This window comes from Larus michahellis, chromosome 1 (genome assembly GCF_964199755.1).
Source record: "Larus michahellis chromosome 1, bLarMic1.1, whole genome shotgun sequence".
NCBI lineage: Eukaryota > Metazoa > Chordata > Aves > Charadriiformes > Laridae > Larus > Larus michahellis.
Window position 1 is genome coordinate 202254120 of NC_133896.1, and position 20755 is coordinate 202274874.

The following is a 20755-nucleotide window of genomic DNA, read 5'->3' on the forward strand; positions in this document are numbered from 1 at the left end:
AGAAGAAAATGCACACAAGCTATTAAAGATATATAACCATTGGGGAAAAAGGCAACAAGACTGGGTTTTATAAACTCCTTTGCAGGTGGAACTTGATTGTTATTCTCATTTTACATTTCCTGAACACCAAGAAACATTTTCTGCTTTCAAACTTCATGCAACTGATCTGCCAAGACACCTTCCGCAATATGTGCATTCTTTGTAACCACTAATTGTCTTTCTTATCCTTGACGGACAAATTTTATAAATCCTAAATTTAAGATGCTAATTAGCCGTGCCCTGCTCACTTCACAATGCCAGACTGTTCCACAACACACTCTAGGGCAGGCTCTTCCAGCTTCCTGACAAAAGGAGATGAGGTTATACTACTGGTACTTACTTAGGGGCTGGATGGCAAAGCCATCTTGTAGTGTTTTGGTAAGGTGAAAGATAACAGCAAGGCAGGACAGAACTGACCTGTGAGCAACCCATGGAGAGCTCTAACAGTTTAAGAACAGAGATAAAAGTCTGGAAAACAAAGATTTCCTGCTTTTTATTCTCAGATGAGCGAATGATGTACCGTGTGGAAAAAAATTCAGGATAACATTGTTGGTTACTTCTTCCCCCAGATTCCCTACCTAGAAGTACGGCTGCCTACACATACACAGCTACATGAGCAAGGGCTGGGTCTCAAAGATTTCATCGAAATTTCAAAGAATCCCAAACCTCTCATTTCTGCAAAAGAAACACCAGTTGTTAGGAGCTTGTCCATATCCCCATCTCCATGTTTGTTAACGTACCTCTTGGGGACCTTGTGAGAATTCACTAGCTGGGACAGGAGTCCACACAAAAAGGCATTCAGCGTGGCACTCAGACCATCTATTTCTACTCCCATAACCATGGGTAACAGAGACGGGCCTTATATTCACTTTTTTACTTTACACAAAAGCGTGCAGAGTGGAGAATAAGCTAAGAAGCTGATGCAAGGGAGCCTGAAAGACATGCTACAGATGCATCTTCTCTTACCTCCTGCCATATTCTGTCTCCCAAGAAACATAGAGACTGCCTTGGAAGCAACTCCCTCCTATTTGTATGTTTATTAAACACATATTTATCTTTTTCCAGGGGGAGAATAGCAATGCCTAACTTTTTACACCAAACAGTCCCATTTTCAGCCTCCACATGTTACACCCAATCATTTACAAAAAGCCTCTTTTTTTCCTTCCAGCTGGCAGGCAGGCAGTTTAAGTTCTGCACTGATTGGTGACAATTTAAGACAATTTAAGACAATTTTTCCTCTGATTTTTCTCTTTCCACTCTCCGCACTGCCCAGTTTTGCCAGGTTTCATGCACCTCACCTAAGTTTGGGAGCGCTGCCTGACACGTTACCAGATGCAGCTCAAAATCAGCCCATACAATAACACTGCTCTGGATCTCCATCACCTTTTTGCCCATGCTGCTTGCCCAGACAGATCTGCTTCAGGTGAAATGCTAATGCAATTCTTGCCAAAAAGATATCCCCTTCTTTTTTCCAATTTAGCAAAAAGACATAGAAAATATTGATGGTTCTGGTCTTTCTGGAATTTTCTCACACTCTTTCTAGGAATGAGAAAGGACATCTTTTTGCAATCCCGTTATTACACACGTGCATGGTTATAAGAAGATGCTCTGAAGGGACATCAAGCAAATAATACCAATTTTCAAAATTCTATAGCAATGTATTTATACAAATTACAGAATTCTGTATGTATTTACACACCATTACAGAATATCAAGTAAATAACACCAATTGTTCTTTTGTTTTTCCCTCAGATCTTTCTTCAAGTGAATTTTAGTGCTCGAGGACACTAGATGGACAGCACTAGATGCACAGCACTAGAAAATGAAGACTTCTGTTTGTCCACAGCACGGGAGGAGCGGCACTGCAAGCCTCCCGGCTCTGCCGGGTCAGCTCTCTCCGGCCCTGTTTTAGCAGGATCACGTAAGGAGCGGGATGGCATCCGTACCCCTTCACGCCCTGGCAAAGGAGCTAAGCAGCACCCAAGTGACGATGGCTTTGCCCATCCCCCACCAGAAAACAAACAGAAATAACTCATTTTACACAAGTGACTGAACAGAATCTGTTGTTCGCTACCCAAAACAGGCTGAATTTGACCCAGTGAACCTGCAGGGAGTGGCAAACTGCCAGCTCCTGGACCATCCAGTCTTGCAATAATGCCTATGTTAAATTACACGTTTCTATATTTACATAAAGTCAGTATTTACACACCATTATGGGTTATTTGAGTAAATCGGTTACAGTTTATTTATATGGACTGCCATAAAGTCATAACATTTTTCTTGGGTTTAATCCTTTCTTTAGAAAAATACAAAAAAATAAATTAAATAAAACATGTTAACTAGTAGTAATGATTTGCCTATGACTAAAAATCCAAGTCGATTCAACATTAAGACTCAAACCGTGGCCTAGTATCGTGGCCTCAACTCATAGTATTTTTAACCTTTGTGGTTAATTTCCCGGTGTATGTCAGATTTACTGAAAAAAAAAAAAAAAAAAAAAAAAAAAAGCTGTAACCTCCCTTCCTCTGCGGTAGGTTTGATCTGTTTAACACTGAGCAATGAACCCTAGTCCTCCCCAGAAGCTCGCTTTCTTCTCCTGTGTTCCAGCACGGCTCTGTACTGCCCAGACAGATGGTTCGGCACCCGGTTGACCCGCAGCAGCCAAACCGGCTGCAGGTCTCAGCGGCTCCGAAGGGTTAAAAACGAACTCATGGGCTGCAGTCGAAGGCTGTAAATTCCCAGGCAATAACAGTCCCTAGACAAGTACGTCTAACTGTATCCTACAACTCAACTAATGTAATTTACGTATCTTTATCATCCATAAACAATTATAATAAAATGCCACATTTTATTTAAGATTACTGATATCGCCGGTTGAGACGTGGCCCCTCCTACCCGCCCGAGTACGGAAAGGTCACGTTTGTTCAGGACACCAAGCCAGAGGTTATTCCAGAACAGAATTACGTTTCAAATAATATATATCACATGGACAAGAGTGCCTTAGAGCAAAGATTACTTAATTACGAAAGGGCGACAAACTTTTACGTATAGCTGCTCCAAAGTCTGTCGGCACTGAGCCTCCCTGCCTGTGCGGACAGCCGGGGGAGTCAGGACCAGCCACGCTCCCGACACATCCAATGGCAAAGGCTACACTCAACTTAATGGTGCTGAATTCAAATCCTAAGGGATAAAACAACTACAAAATGCATTTGTCATATGGACCTTACGTCATTTTTCTCTCTTTTTTCCTTCAGGGTACTGGGGAAAAATGCGTCTTTCTAAGGGTTAATTCCCAAACGGTAACTGCTAATCAACATGTTTGTGCGTTTAACATAACATTCCTTAATATTATTAATTCAATTCCTTAAATATTACATCACTGTCAGCTCACTTACAGTTCATGAATATTTGAACGTATTTTAGGGAAAAAAAAAAAAAGTCTAATACTGTCCCCCTCATTGTCATTATTGATAGAGATTTATTAGTTTCATTTTGCAAGTTTTACTTTAGGAAGGGTGCTAATATCATGTATTATGACAGTTCACACTGAAAGCAATTTTCCATAAAAGATGTTACAATGACCCCTACGGAACTTGTATATTTTCATAGTAGATAGTCAAGTGCACAAATAAACATGTTTACAAGAGTGATCCTGTTAACCTGGTTCTTGCCCTCTGAAACCATTGTGTCCTATTTGTGGAATCGTAAAATTAGTACATTTGTTGATATTACTTATGTTGTTTCTGTCATTCTGCTTTAGGAAAAAAAGAAAAAAAAAAAAAGCATATTTATCAGTTAGCTTTGGTATAATCTGCAATAAGTTTTAACAAGTAGAATATATTCCAACCCCTATATTTTCCACAGCTGTGAAGTTTACAACAATGTAAGAAGTCACATTATCAGAGAGGAAATATTACAGACACAGAAAAAAAGTTGAAGACCCAGTTTTCTCTTTAATCCTCTGGGGGGTAAGCTATGAAACAAGCAGTCAGAAGAGTGAGGACTCAGTGTCATGAGTGGTGTGCATACTTGTACAATAAAACGGGCACAAAAGAGATTGTCACCTTTAGTACATGAGGGTCACTAGAATTTATTATTATTACCTTTTTATTGTTGTTTTTTTTTTTTTATCCATGCACCTTTATATTTACTTGCATGAATTTACCACAGGTTCATAGTGGCCTTTGCCATTTTAATGCTTACAGAGCCTAAAGCTTCCAAAATGCCTATCTGGCCTGTACATATTTCATTAAAAATAAACTCTATATAATAAATAAATATATAAAATAAATAAAATGTTGCCTTTGGAATTTCTATAAATAAATTTAACTTTTTATTTTTATTTTTTTACTAAGAGGTCTTTGCTTTAAACTCAGTGGGGCGAGACCCAGAGAGCGATTAACTGAAAAGTCTCTTGTTTAAGTAAGACTGCACCCTCCATGCCTTTGTAAATGCAGCGTACACTTGAGCAGGCCACCAGCCAAAAATCCTGATGAATCAAAGTATGGCAGCTATGCTGATATATGACGAAGTACAACTGATCAAAAATTTAAAAGCGTGTCTATTCCCCAGCATGCATCAGGCCTTCCTCCTCCTCCTCCTCCTCTTGGCTCCTCTCTCTCGCGCTCTCACTCCCATTCATCCCCTCCCTTTCTCTCTCTCTCTCTCGCACTCACTCTCTCGCGCTCCCTCTCGTACTAAATCAAGCGAGTGGGCATAGGCTCTCCTCCAGGAGGACAAACCTTTAAGTGCAGAACAAAATCAGCATGTTCCATCCAAGCCTCCATCATACATTATGCATGCGACAAAGTTTGGCAACAGTGGAGCTGATGTGATGACACAGCTAATCAATAAGAACCCACCGCATGAAACCTTTATAGTGGTTACTTTTTAAGGGCTCAAGTGAAGGAATTGTCTTTGTCAACTTTGGCTTAAAATATCCTTATATAGTTCCGGTACTTTCTCAGGGTCCACTGGTCTAGGTAAAAAATGTGTAAATTTTTGATGCCGTTTAGTCCTAGTCCCTTCTCTTGGAGTCCCATCTTTATTTAACGCAACGTAGTATCGTCTTCCAGTGTCCACGTGTTTATATAGATTTGATGAATATGTGTTATACCAGTTTTCTTCAAATTGCTCTCTGAATACACACTCCTGGGTTAATTTTTCCTATGGAAAGAAAAGAAAAAGCAGTAAGAAGATAGATAGACACAAAAATAATTTTTAAAATATTTTATAATTCATATTGTGTTATATATAATACATAATTTTAAATATTTTTCGAAGAAATACTATTTTCACAACTTGAAATCAGTACCTCCTTTTTCAATTAGCAAAATGAACCGTTTCAATAATCCCAGTTTTAGCTAAGTAAATGTATTGCTGGGTATTTCATTAATCAGTCCCGAGGGTGGATAACTCTATGTGAAGCCAAAACGATTATCCAAAAGCCTTGTTGCCCAAATCAAAACAGCAATGGGGCTTTGAGCAACCTGGAGGCGGAAGATATCCCTGCCCATGGTAGAGGGGTTGGAACTAGAGGCCTAGAATCTTTGAGGTCCCTTCCAACCCAAACCATCCTATGATTCTAAAACTGAAAACAGATATTTTAATTTCTGATCATTCCCAAGCAGCTCACAAGATATTACTGGACTTAAATCACTAATTCAAACCAACAGACATAAATAAAGAAAACTAGAACCGGTTTGCAGGGCTGTAATGCAATTTAGGGCCTTAAAATCTCTATGTCCTTTCATTGAATGGAGAACTTGATGCATTTCACTAATTTAAAAAGATACGATTTACTACCCTTTGTTTGGTTCATTATTTGTATCACAGAACCACAACCCAAGAGAGCTTCAAAGAGGAACACAAACCCTACGTGCTGAGATGAAGTTAGGCAAGGAAACTCCTCCAGGCTTGCTTTACTAGGGTTGTCCTTGTGCCTTGTCCTACTGACAGGACCCACTGAAGAATCATAGAATAGTTTGGGTTGGAAGGGACCTTTAAAGGTCATCTATTCCAACCACCCTGCAATAAGCAGGGACATCTTCAACTAGATCATGTTGCTCAGAGCCCCGTCCAACCTGACCTTGAATGTCTCCAGGGATGGGGCACCTACCACGTCTCTGGGCAACCTGTGCCAGTGTTTCACCACCCTCATTGTAAAAAATTTCTTCCTTATATCTAGCCTAAGTCTTCCGTCTTTTAGTCTAAAGACATTAAAGACATCAACTATTCATCAGATCCTCCTGCCACAGACTCCCACTCCTTCCAGTTCACCCACTCATTCAGTCTGTCTGTACTCCTCTACATCCGTTTGGTCTAAATAGACGGCATTTGCTTAAAAAGCAGCCACTTGATAACCACATTCATTTCAGGAAGGAGTGCACAAGTGACTGAGCAAGAAGACTGGAAAAAAGGTGGTGAGCTCTAGCATGGAACAGCTGATGGAAAGCTGGGAAAAATAAGCCTGGAAATAGTCTTTTCAGCTGGCACAAATAAATTTATAATGATAATTTAATACATTTTTTTGTAACAACAGTTCTGACTTGACTAGCACTCATACCAACCAAACTCAGCTTCTAGGTGAGGATCATTTTCTAATTATTACAAAGCTCTACACAACGCAGACTTCTGTGCATGTGTTTTACAGACTTTAAATCTTAAGAGAGTCCTTTTCGATAGATACACAGAGAAGGGAAAGCAGAGACCAAGGCCCAAATGCAGCAAAGCATTTACAGCACCTAAGTTGTAAAGGTGTGCCTGAACACAACTAAAGAGACACAGCTTAAGCCCCAGTGCCCCCAAGAAGCCACCATCCATGGCTTAATCCAGGAGCTTCCCAAAACCCACCATGGCCAAAGTTTGCACCTTGCCCTGGGGCTGCAGGTGCCTTTGGGGCCACCTCTGCTGCTCAGGACTCAGCTCACGGCCCTTTCCCAAAGCAACGTGCTTCAACCCAGCTGTTTTGCTGCTGCTTTGCACGGCAAGCATGCTGCTCTCAGGGCAGAGCTCTGCAGCCCGACGGGGTTGGGGTCCAGGGTCCCAGCCAGGTCCAAGGAGCCCTACGCACCTTACAGGAGTCACCCAGGAACCATCCCACGTGGGGAGAGCAACCCTTGTGCAAGTGGCGAGAGCAAGACAGCAACCCTCTGCACCCCTACAAACTGGGCACTGGGCTGCAAAGCCAGGGTCCTCCTTGGTACCTCGAGGTTTGGCATTTAGAGGTTTCTTCTAAATTCAACCGCTGCCAATTCCAGTAGGCAAGGCAGGCAGCAAGTAAGCAGCTCCTGACTTTCCCTTTGATGGGCATTGGGAACCTCATCACCCCTCAAGAAGGAGAAAACCCCGACAGGATCAGGTTTCGGATGTTGGACATTTGAGTATTCACTACGGCAGCGGCCGTGTCCCTTTGTGGACCCGGGTGGCTGCGGCTTGCACAGCGGCAGAAGGAGCCTGTGGTGGAGGAGAAGATGGCTGTGCCATCTCTCACACCCTCTCCTGCGGTTCGACCAGGAGACTTCCCTCCCTGCGGGTCCAGCTGAGCTGCATGTGTGGAAACACGAGCACATGCACAGGCCGGCTGTACATAACAATTTATTTTAGAGGCGTTCCTGATTACCACATTGTTAATGTGCGAAGAGGCTCAAACACAGCAACACTCCATACTGGCTACAGGGAAAAGCAGCACAAATCTGTTTGCATTAAACCCTTACCTATGGGCAGCCTCCTATCGATAATCACCTTTATGTCCTTTGACAGCTGGAAACTGCAGCAGCAATGAATGTTACCGGACCTCAGCAGCAGCCGAAAGTTACACACATTGCAGTAGCCCCCTTGTACAGCCTCAGAGCGCAAACTATTATAAAAACTATTCAGCTGCTGTCAAGGTTGTCTTTAAGTACAGCTTTCGTTAGTGTTTTATTTTGCATGAGGTTTAAAATCACTTTGTTTGCTTTAAGGCAGAAGCAGATGCTAAGATGTATTATATCCCAGAGGCCTATAGGTCCATGGGGAAAGAGAAACTAATTCAAATTGTTTTCCTGCTCTCAGAAGGCAATAGGATCACATGACAAGCACTGCAGAAGCACTCCCTGCTAAAAATAGCAACATTTTAGGAAGATATTTCAGTCCTGTCTTGAGTTCATTAATTATTCACTTCATCTGCATTTTTTTTAGCATCATCATAAATGTCTATCTTTGCAAGAACAGTACTTCCCCATGCCCTGAAGGAGAAATTTTTAAATAGCCTCTCTTTATCCGGCAGGTTTGATGGATCACGACAGTGCTGTGGTACACTTAACTAGCAGACCCTGAATAAGGGGGTTTGCATTGTGCTGCGCTCCGGATGAGTTCAGTGGATTTCAAGCTTACAAATTCAATCTTTATTTGAAAAGGTTATCCCGTTTTTATTTTTCATCCTCTCACAACACAGCTACATATCTCTCGTCCTTCAGCAAAATTCTCAGAAATTCAGGCAAATACTTCAACATGAACTTGACAGAGCAATCGGGATGCGGGTTCAGATATGTAGGGGCACTAACAACCACACTTTCAGACAAGTGAAATAATTTCTTTATAAATTCATCAAACCGTTTCCTTCCAGGACACCTAGAAGTTCTGGTTGTAGACAGAGACTCCTGCAGTAAATCCGTGTCGGTGACCTTGGATCAGGCCCTGTAAATAATGTGGGGACCAAAACCCCAGCATATCCTTCTTCCCAGGCCCTGGGAGATCCTTACGACAGTGGCTCATCGAGTACCACGATGGACAGAAACCAATATCCACCAGGACAGTCATCTATGTAGAATCACAGAATTGTTTAGGTTGAAAAAGACCTTTAAGATCACAGAGTCCAACCGTTAACACTGCCAAGTCCACCACTAAACCACGTAATACCACAACACTACTTAACACTAGCTTACACTCATGTTTTGAGCACACGTGCCTTTTTTCAAGCCAGAAATGAGCATAATACAGGGGTGAGGCTGGTCCATCCTGCCAACAAGTACCTTGTTGCCTCACCAGCTCAGGATGGGAAAGTCTTGCTGAAAGCCAGCTCTCCCAGTATGGGAATGAGATGGTGTTTCCTGATCACAAGTGGCTTACATTTCCCCTTCTGGCTATGACTTTAGAAAGTCCCTGTACACCCAATCGAAAAGCAAGATATCGCCCTAGAATACAGCATTTTTTGCATACTTTTATTCTAGCAACTGACTTCTCTATCATTTTTCCAGTGACAATATTTCCTTGCACCATACTTCATGTCACTAGACATCTTTGTTGATGGCCGACACAAACACCAAACATACCCAACTGGAACAGCTGTGGAAAGTAACCTGCATTCCTTTGAAAGGGGAGGCTGCCTGTCTTAATCAAATCAGTTAATTCAGGGGCCAAATAAGGAGGTGACCTCAAAATGATATAAATTATATGCTGCACCACATACCACATGTTTTCTGTGAGGACTGTTCATGGAGTATTCCACTACAAAGTGATTGATTCTCATTTTATGACATTTCCACACATTACCTGTTGGGTTTTTTTAACGTGTTATTTATCCTGGAACATACAAGTAATTGAACTGTGCAAAGATGCACATATCACAAGGGTGGAAAACCCAAGGCAGATTTAGTTCATAAGTCTGCTAATTCCTGGTCAGTGTTAGCAAACCCAGAATCCCTTTCCCTTTCGACTTTCTCCAGCATTTAACCAGGGAGAAAAATAGTTATGTTAACCTATTTCCAGGCAGATCAATTAAAAGTGAGATTGTAAATTAATCAAGTAGGTAGTTACAGCCATCACAACAAAAAATTTGCCAGCTTGTTTAAAAATAGAGATCCCTGTGAAGCAGCTAACGGGAAATAAGTGGAAACAGGCAAAATACAGGTGCGCTGCCCAGAGAATGGTTTCATGACTCTGAAGAATGGTAAGACATTTGTGCTGCAAAGTAGTTGAAAGCACACTACAATGTCCTATATAAAACACATCAATATTCTTTTTTACTTTTAAATAACCTTACAGAGCTAAAACTCCAATTTATTTTGTAACCTGACTATCATTCCTAACATCACAACAAATACATTTCACGTCTAGCAAACTATTCTGTTCTATGCCACGTATAGCTTTCGCTTTTGCAAACTGCTACACTGGTTTAATGGAGACGCTGCACAAGAAAACACCTACTTGTGAAGTCCAAACAACAAGTTACAAGAAGTATATCTGATGTAGTCAGCACTTCCTACATACCTGCTGCACGTTATCACTGTGTTAATCCACCCTGTCTTGACAAAATCATGTTTAAGTATATAGTCTCCTAAATAAGTTCATGCAAATCCCTCATTATGGCTACATGACGTTAATAAAAACTGCATATGTAGTGAAGAGAAACAACCGAAAGAAAATGCTACTCCCTTCCAAAGTGGTTTTCTTTGCTGTTCTGCCTACAAACACGCACATTTTACATGCAGTTGGCCCTTCCCATGCTGTAATGCAAACAGCTTCTAGAACATACTACGTTCAGCTAATAATTAACACTCATCCAGAGTTGTGATAAATAAAGGTGTAGTTTAGCGTTTGCTGTGGTGTTGTCTGATCTCCCATGCTGAGCCCGTTTGTCTCTGGCTGAGCGGGCAACCTCCAGCCACAATGAGAAGCCGAACACTGGTGTTGGCATCCGAGCAGTGCCATTTCCCTTTCCACGTTAGACAGCAGTGCCAGGCAAGCCCTGCACACCCAGTATCTGACTTGCTGAATGTCACAGAGTTTTCTTTGAAGAGTTTCTCCAAGCAGTGGTTTTTTTTTCAGAGGGCTTTGTTTAATAATTTGACAGAACATGGAAAAAAAAAAGAAGGGTGAAGAAAAAAAAAAGTCTGCCAAAAGGACTAGCTGGTTGGTTTTTTTGTGTTTGTGTCAGTGTTTCTCCATGAGCACTGCAGAAAGACAGCAGGAAACCCTGCAGGGCCAGAAGAGAGACCAAGCAAATAGCCAGGCACCCACGCTGCCACCCACGCTGCCACTCACATGCATTTCATATTCCATGGCACTTTTTATAAGAGGAGGGAAATTAGGCACGGTGTCCTGGCAAAAACACTGTTGGGCAATTGCATTTTCCCCACTTGAGGTCACCTTGTACTTTCACAGAGATGAAATATTCATCTTAGTTTCTCCTCCTAAACTTCTAATTAATTTGTATAAAGTTTTTATTATACATAAATCCCCACTTGCCAAAAAAAAAAAAAAAAACAACACAACTGTGACTGTTCTGTACTGCTGCCACAGAGCAGTTATGAGAGTGCTTAAAGATTACTATCTTTCATACAAAAAGCCTGTTAAGCTCCCAAGACCTGGCAGAACCTGGTCTCCTTGGGAGCATTATCACCAAAAGCCGCAATAGCTACACAGATACAGCCACGGTGGTGCTTCCACGTCCCGATGGAGGCAACAGAAAAGCAGAGCTTCCTGAACAAAGCAAGCAGACTCCAGCATCAACAATAGAAATCCCCAGAGGGTGTCAGGGCAACAAGGATTTCATTGCTTCGCCCTTTTGCCCCTCTTTTCCCACTCCCATGCCCTCCACACCATCATGGACCTTCTTTGGAGGCACCAGACTGGGATCCAGCACTGTGCTGTCCCAGGGTTGTTTACAGAGCTCTTCTGACATGAGCCACAGGAGGATGAGATGCCAATTAGGCCTCCATCCATTTTTTTTGCCACTGCCAAATCCACAGCTCTTGCTTTTACTGATATCCACTCCTCTGAGATTTCAAGTTTGCAGCATCTGTCAAGCTTTAAGCATGCCCTCCTTGGACATGAAATCATTATAGAAAGAGCAACCCCACTGTGCCTGAGCTCGCATCTGCCAGCACAGGCTGCCTACCAGCAGCCATGCTTATGTCCATAAAGGTTTGATTTAGATCTGCCCAGCCAAGTGCATTAGATGAAAACTCATTTTCACCTAAACACCCAGGGTCTGCTCGTGCTGCGGTTGGAAGTCGTGACAAAGCTCCAGAGACAGGCCTCGGGCCACGTAAGCTGTCACAGCGCCATTTCTCTGGAAGCTGAAGAGCTTCCTTCTCCACGCCACAATGGAGCAGGACCGGGACAAAGTCAACTCTTAAAAACCAAGCAAATAAGAAGCAGGTGTGTTCCCCTCCCTTCCGCGCCAGCGGGACCGGGCTCATACTGTGCCATTTACTAGTCACACTTCTGACCTCTATTTTATTTTTGGTTTCCCTGGCACAATCAAGAACTGCAGTCATCAATGTTATCTAAGCATCTAATTCATAACGCTTGGCTGAACCCTTCCAAGAATCAGAAAGCAAGGTGGTATGCAATCTGATACAGGGGCCGGAGCCAATTTTTAAAGAAGACAGGAGAAAAGTTCCCATCAGCTTAAATGGAACTTGGATCAGGCTTGCAATGATAAAAAGGCAACAAATATTTTAAGACACTAAAAGAACCATTTCAGGCACGCTCAGATTTACTGAAAGCTGTAACTTGACCTACCCCAGCTCCCCACTCCACAAATTCTCTTCTATCAAAAGACAACGTGTATGTCAAACCAGGGCTGTTATCCTACAGTTACACACGCACTCTATAGCCTGAAATACTAGTTAAGCTTTTTTTTAACCAAATAGAGATTTTTAAATAAAACATGCTTTCCTTAAATACAACTGAGATGGAGCATAGCACCAAAGTGTTTTGTCAGTATTCTTTAATTTGGTTTGTGGTTCTCTAAGCACAGAATGCAGGTTCAAAGGAAAGATAGTCCTCCTTCAGCAGAAAGTGCTGCCTTTTGCAAGAGCAGTTAAGCTTAAACCCTGTAAGACATTGTAAAGTGGATGATAAAAATTATTTAATCTGCATGAGTCTCTGCACTCTGTGAGTACCCCCCAAACTGGATTTATCCATCACTAGAGAAGCACCTTATTCCTCAGCTAGAAGGTGTCATCATAAAACCAGCAGAATGCTCAGGGCCCTTCATAAAACACTTTGTAATTATAATACATATGTAATGATAAAAATGTACACTGTAGAAGTACTTCATGTTCTATTCTTTCAGCAAGATGATTTGGTCAAGGACTGATGAACAAAAGCCTGTCTCTATATTTTGTAATTGATTTTATGTAAAGCTACCTGCTAGTTACTGTCTCAGAGGACAGGGACATTACTGACCACATTGTCGTTCTGGATGGGGGTCTCCAAACAAACAATGCATCGCAGGCCATTGCATTTTGGAAAGATCCAGTCCTCCTTGCTGAAATGCCGAACAGCCACTGGCGTCTTGGAAACCAATAAATTTGCCAGAGGGATTTTAAAATCTACAGTGCTTTGGCGAGCAGTACAGCAAAGGACTGATGGTGCTCTAAGGCCTTTACCCAGCAGGACTTCATTGCATATTCAGTTTAAGTTGTTTAAAAATGTGGCCTTTTAATTTCCCACCTCTTTTGGTCACAAAGGAAGGCCAGCATTTCAAAGAGCTGCTGCTGAAGAAAAGATGTCACGTTTGCCCTTTTAGACAGCAGTGCTCCTCTGTTGGCAAACACTCCTTTTAAGTGGTCTCTCCAGAGATGACTATTTGGGCATTTCCCCCATTCCTTTTCCTAGAGGCAATCCCACCATAAAGTAATGGATCTAGACACAAAATTTTTGGTATTTCACTTTCTAAGTAGGACAAAAAAGATTTCGCTAAGATTCCTCAGAAAATCCTCATATCTTTGGTGCTGCTATGCCCTGAGTTAGGTTTTCAGTGACACAGCTGACCCAGCCTTTGGAAAACACTGGAGGAAGTCGTGTGGCTCTGCTCCTCCGCGAGCCCCCTACTCCTCACACACACATCAGTGGAGCCTGTCTTTCAATGGGTCAAACTTTAGCCATGCAGTTAATTTCAGCTTTGATGAAAGAAGTTGTCAATCTGCCTGAAAAAAAAAAAAAAGATATATAATAACCACTTCAACGGAATTGGTGATTGAAGAGCTCAAAGACCCGGCAGTTGGTCTACCAGGTACCAGCTGCACACGGACCTTCCAAAGAATTCAGATTTTTAAAGTATAAAGGAGAAAAAAAACCCAATGATTTGAGTTAAGCTTCACAGCATTTGTATTTTCTAAAATGACTCAAAGGATTTTCCTGAATTCTTCCCCAGTAAATTTTCTGTTCTGAGTCCAAATTATGCACTAGATGCTGTCCCTAACGAAGGCATCAGCAGGCAAAAATTCCCTTGCTATTCAAAGGTAATAAACACTTACATGTTAAAAGACTGTCTTTAGATTGCGGACTCTTATGGGCAGAAACCCTGTCTAGATTTAGGTTTTTAAAATGATGAATACAGTAGAGCTCTTATCTTCATCGGGGTCTGCTGACACAACCATAAAATTAATAGGTGGTTTTACAGGAGCAGGCCCAATCCTCCTTCCAGTAAAGTCAATGGCGTTCCAACTGTAATAGAATCAAGTCAAAATTTCTCCTGAGTCACAGTTACAGTGTCTCCATAATTGTGTTGAATTCAAAGTGTAAATTTTAGCAGATTAAACATGCACAGCCTGGGCCAGACCTCAAAAGCATGCAGCATCCACACCAGGAGCCAAGTTTTTCCTCAGCAGCAGTCATGGAACACAGATATAAAGATCTTCAAACCAAAGTAACGGTAGAGGTTTGCCTTTGTGAAAGGAATGAAAAAGAAACCAAAGGGCTTTATAAAAGGGAAAAAATGGATTTGCACTGTAACAAGCTTTATTTCTTAAGCTTTTTGAATGTGACACAAATTAACTGTGTTACTGCACATCACCAAATCAGCCTGGGCACATTCAAACTGCAAAGCAAATCTCAACCTAGACAAAATCCCTAATGAAGTCCCCGCAGGGCAGACTTTTTCTACTCTGTCTTTGAAAATGATGAATGGGAAAGTGGGAAAGAGTGCCACGTTCACATCCCACTGGCTCCTGAGTCAGAAACAGAGCACATCAGATCTTTATCTGATGCAGCGAATAATCCCCAAGCATATCTCAGTATGTCACTGCTGATGATGCTCTTTTAGCATGTCACTTCAATATACTATTCTCAGATCAACTGAAGACACCGAACCTTTTCACACCTCCGTATGGTTAACACGGCTAGCTCCAGAAACGCTCAGGGCTGCGGCAACTGGGGAGCTACACAGCCACAAAGAAGTGAATCTGAAGATATCCAAAATGAACATGCCCCATGCTTGCTCACTGGGTAGGATTTGGGTTTAGGATGCAGTGATGCCACTGTAACAACCACCTGCTGCCGGCGGCGCCATACTCAGCCCGTCTCCCATCCCACACTGCAGCTGACTCCCCCACTGAGTGCTTGCCCAAACCGGCAACAAGCCCGTTCAGGGAGTAAACTGGCAAAGAAGCAACCCGACAGGAAAAAAAAAAAAAAGCCAAGTTTTCTTCCGTGGCTTTAGATCCCTAAATTAGCCTCCTGATGGGTCAGATGAGTGCTGGTGTCGGAGCAAGGAAGGAAGCAGAAGCACGCAGCGGAGGCAGGGAACCAAGACTGCCCTTTCTGGAAGGGGGTTTCTGCAAGGTGTTAGATCTCCCATTTTTCTAAGAATAGAAAATTCCATGCGTCTTTAATTAGGGTTCAATATAAAGGTTCAAGTAAGATCTTGCTTTAACAAAGTTTAGCAATATGTATATATATATAAAATGTATGTAGGAGATATTCTAACATTTTCCTGTCCCAGGCATGTGGTGAGAATCCAGGTTGAGCACAGAATCACAGAGACCAAGATAAGGAGATCACTGTGGGTTTTCTCTCTTATAAAATTATCCACAGACCTAGTAAACATCTGGAATGAAGTCCTCTGAGGAAAATCAAAGACATGAGGAGTAGTGTAGTATCTATCCCACAGGACACTACTAATAGGTGTTCCTCTTTGGTGACAGGTGTTGTAATCCGTGAAATTCTGATCTAAAAAACAGACTGAAGTCTTAGTTTAATAAGAATCACGGTAGTTTCAGTTTCACCCAGCTTTCTCCCACATTACCTGTGCTAAGCGTATGGATTCATCTATCAATTCTTCCCACAGCAGTACTCACATCTCAAAAGACCTTTCTTTTCTACAGAGTCCTTCATACCTTGCTGTCATTTTACTGACTGGTTCGCGGTTTCTGGTACCCGCGAGGAACATCATTTAACAGTTCCCAGCTTTCAGCAAGGCTGCCCATCCAAATTCAGAGGCAGGCTATCAGCAAAGGTGAAGCAGACGGGGTTGTAGACAAATCTTGCCAAGGAACTAACTAACGTTTCAGGGCTTTTCTCAGACCTACGCTTTCCACAAAGAAAACATCCACAATTACAAAGCTGTTCCTGTGCAGAAAGAAGTTGATGCTTCATTTCCCCCCTCCCTGAAAAAATTGTTCAGATCAGCTCAAAATCTCACTTTCTCATGATCTGAAACTTCCTAATTATCCAGCCTGAGCTTTCGTGTGTCCCATTCAAACCAATTTGTTCTTGTCCTCTATTTCAAGGACGCTTTTTTCTCTCCTTGGTGTTAAACCTCAATGTATTTACAGAGACCAAGCACATACCCTCTCAGTTTTCATTCTAGATAAGCCAATGTCTTTAGACCCTGTCATTTTATAGTCTTTTCATCCCTTTGATCATCCCAGTAAGCCCTTTCTGCACCTGTTCCGGTTTCAATTCACCTTCTGTAACACAAGTGACCATAACTGCATTTTGCATTCGGACTAGATCCTACCGGTGCCATACGCAGTGGTACCAACAGAGCTCTCCATAAGCCCCATACATAAACATTTTGGGGCACTTTAGATCATCAAATCCCTTCTGCAAGACAGCCTTCTATGCTGAAAATACTTCCCAACTTTGCAACATCTGCAAATTTCAATAACACACTACTACCTTTTTTATGACAAGATGTTTAATGTCCCTAATAAAAACAGGGAATAAAACCGGCCCAAGGACCAATCCATAAAAACTCTACTAATAGCTTCACTCCAGTCTGATGCTTTTCAACACTCCCCATTGCTGTCTTCTCTTCAGTTCTTTCGCCGTCTATCATACAAGCCAACTACTAGCACCCACTTTACCTCCTGTAGCAAATACTCTCTTCTGATGGGTCATACCTAATGCAGCCCTGCAGATCAGTACAACCATGATTCCCATTTCTAGAAAAAGAAATTCCTACCAAAAATAAAATACTAGGCTTGCCTGAAACTATTCATCCAGCTTCAGTACACTCATCTTGCATGTACTTACAGACCCTCCCCTATTCCTTCATACAAAAGCGCGTTCCTATGTCCCAAGCACAGCCCAGATCAGACTGGCAGCCCTGCTGCTTCCCAGGTTGTGCTCCCGGCCAAACACAAACCACACGGCCAGAGGTCCACAAACACTCAAGGCTGGCAAACACCTGCATTGCCTCAGAAAGAAGCACTCCCTCCCTCACCCGGGCTTGCTCCCACCTTTGCACCACGTCTTGCAGTGACCTGGAGGGGAACCACTGTGGCTGAAGACAGCCCTTTTGCTTGGCCAGGTTGTTTTCCAGTTCCCTGCTTCAATTCACCGGGAGCAACAGAAACGCTTGTGCCAGCAAAAGGGAGGTGATGGATGGTTGGAGGGAAAATAGCCACTTCTTTTCGCAGTGGCGTCAGCTGCCCCCACTCCCTTTGTTCATCACACGACAGGGAATGCCCCAGCCCCGTGGTACCACCCCAAGGAGTCTGTCAGGAATACTGGCTAGCCCAGTTAGCACGTTGTGCAGCCACATTCAGGCTATATTACATTTACACTCCCACTTGAATACATGGTGTTTATAAAGACTCTTGTTCGCTTTTCATTTATACAGCTTTAAAAATTTTTGCCTTATATTTTAGTATACATTTCAGGGCCCCAGTCAGCTTCATTGCAGCAATTTCCATTTTATCCCCGTGCTTCTACGCCGCTAAGACACGTGCTCTTCTGCAACCTGCCCTTCTCCCATTCCTTGCAGACCCTCTGCCAAGCACCCACAACCCATTAGACTACAAGTCCTTCCTGGTGGTTTCACCCTTGCTGGGGTACCATTTCCACAGGATTTCCATATCTCTGACAAAGTTTTGAGTTTCCTTCACATTCAGAGCCATAAGTACTTTTATGAACTGGTTCTCTTCAGATCGCAAAATTTGCCCTTTCAAATTAGTTCCAGGCCTGCTTCTTGCAACTTTTCTGCTTAAAGTGGATTTACTCAGGAAGATGCAAGTTGCTGTTACTGCTAAAAGACACCAGTGGGGTTTTTATCGGGGGAATGCAAGGTTTTTCAGAGCAATGCTGCTCATGTGGAAAGCCTGACTGCTCCTCACAACTCAGCCACCCCAGCAACTGCCCTCTGCCTTCCTACCATTGGTACCATTGAGCAAAAGGCACATTATTATTTTACACACAACAGCAGGGTGTTAGGCCTGCCACCATAGCCATTACTCCTCCTGGGATTTGACCACTCTCATCCCAGAAGTCTGCGCCTTCACTCACAGAAATTGCATTTAATTCTCCCTCCAGAAATTGTTCTGGGCTGCAACTTTCCTGTTTCCAGGCTCACCTCAACCACAGACGCCTGCATGTACACTGACGGACAGATAATACAGATTATTAAAAAAAAAAAAAAAATCAATCTGAAGCCTATGGAATTCCTTTAGATTGGAGGTGTTTAACACTAACAGGAAAGTGTGAATGATACTGCAGGGTAATCTATTTAGGTATCCTATTCTCAGATATCTGCAATGACCACATATTTGACCCAAATGCTGTTCCCAACATGCACCTTCAACCTGGTTTTTTTCTTCACATTGCTTCCGTGCACCTTGACCTACCATTTGAAGGGCTGAGCAATTCCCTTCCCTTATTTGCACGGAAACATAAAAGATATTTTTAGAATACAGCAAAACAAATCCTTACCTACACCAAGCAATTTTCAGTAAGCTACAAAAAGTTGTCCCTTTTTCCTCAAAAAAATTCTGTTCTCTCATCTTTATAGCTGCATAGTCCTTGCAGGACTGCGGAGACCCAAACAAAAGCACAAAACACTGCAGGTGCAGCCCTGCTGGGACAATAAAGAGGCATATCGTCACCTCCCCACACACTTACTGGGAAAACATGTTTCTTCAAGGACATCAGTCTCTCTCCCTCCTCCCTCAACCTCTCCCCGCTAGTTTTAGGAGCAAAAGGCAAGTTTAGTGTCCCAAAAACATTGGGACAAACAACCTTTCAGGTAATTCTTTGAAGGACAGCAATTTATTACCCTGTTATAAGCAGTCCTAAACCTCTCTTTGCTGCACACACCCTGTAAGTCTGAAACCCAGAGGTGAGGAGCCTCCCTCCCTGGCTCCAGATCTTCCCTCTTCAGCTCTGTCCCGGCTGCTCTGTGGGCACACGAAGCCCTTCTCTCTTCCAGCCTCTCTCCTTCCAAACACTCCTAGCCCTCTCCCCCTTCCTCAACAACTCCACCATCTCCCTCCTGCCTTCCTCCAACCCCTGCACAGCTCCCCTTGTAGCTGCTCCAGATCTTCCAATTCCCAATTTTCCTCCTGAGCATCCAACCTGAACTGCCTTTTGCCACCTGCCAAGGACGCAAGGAACAATGAAGACACCAACATTTCATAGAGTCATAGAATGGCTTGTGTTGGAAGGGACCTTTAAATGTCATCTAGTCCAACTACCCTGCAATTAGCAGGGAGATGTTCAACTAGATCAGGTTGCTGAAAGCCCCGTCTGACCTGACCTTGAATGTTTCCAGGAATGAGGCAGCTACAACCTCTCTGGACAATCTGTTCCAGTGATTCACCACCCTCATCATGAAAAATTTCTTTCTTATAGCTAGCCTGAGGAGTGGGGCAGGTCCGTGCCGATGGGAGATATGTGGGGCAGGGATGCCAGCAGTGGAATGTAGCACACCTCTCTGCTGCAGGAGAGCCGGGAACAGTGAGGGCAGCTGAGGTGAGGGTGTCCCATGGTCCTGCTGTGCTCAAGGTAGCACTGGACTGACTCAGATGACAGCCTGGGGTGGGAATGATGGGCACCCCATGGTGTGGCTGCTCGTCACTGCCTGCCGTGTGGGTGCCAACTGTTGATATTCCCAAGGGCAGAGATGCAGGGCAGCATGAGGGTGGGGACAGCCCATGAAGGCATGAAGGTCATACAACTGATCAGAAAGGTCTCCCTCAGCATGGCACTGAGGAGCACAGCTAAGACACATTTGCTAACACTCTTGCCAGAAGTGTTGGCAAGAGCCGTTTAGCGCTTGGGAAGGAATAAGGTCTTCGTGTCTCATCTTAACACCCTTCGGGACCTGTCTGTAGTTTGGATTTTTGCTCCTCTCCAGTGACAAGCACAGTAGCTGCTGTGAAACACGATGAGTCATAGCTGCAGGCTGCAAGGGGAAACCAAGGTAAAGGGAGAGCAGGAACAGAGCAAGACGGAAGGGAAAGCTGCTGTCACTCACCAGCCTCCAAGTCATCGCTACGTAGCTACCACTGGCTTCTCCACAGTACCACACACATATATCTTCAGCTTTCCCTAGCTAAATCTGTGGGATGAGGAGGAACTTCAGAACAGCCACCCTATGCTATACGTTGCTGCCTGAGAGCAGCATGAGCGTCACTGGGCTTTTTTAACCCGAAGATGCAGTGGGAGCTGCTCCCTGTAATAGTGGCAAGTTGGGAAGAGTGTTTGTCAGGCAGCTAATCCAGGA

General features: G+C 43.2%; 1 protein-coding gene across 2 annotated transcripts in view; it reads right to left on the reverse strand.

The window, feature by feature from the left end:
* Positions 1–1831: 1831 nt before the first annotated feature.
* FGF9 (fibroblast growth factor 9) overlaps positions 1832–20755 on the reverse strand; it is a 30684-nt gene continuing 11760 nt past the window's right edge. For both annotated transcript variants that reach the window (XM_074569356.1, XM_074569365.1), the window contains one exon: positions 1832–5205. In XM_074569356.1, the coding sequence (XP_074425457.1) occupies positions 4960–5205 (246 nt within the window). In that variant the 3' untranslated portion in view covers positions 1832–4959. The remainder of the gene's footprint in view (positions 5206–20755) is intronic.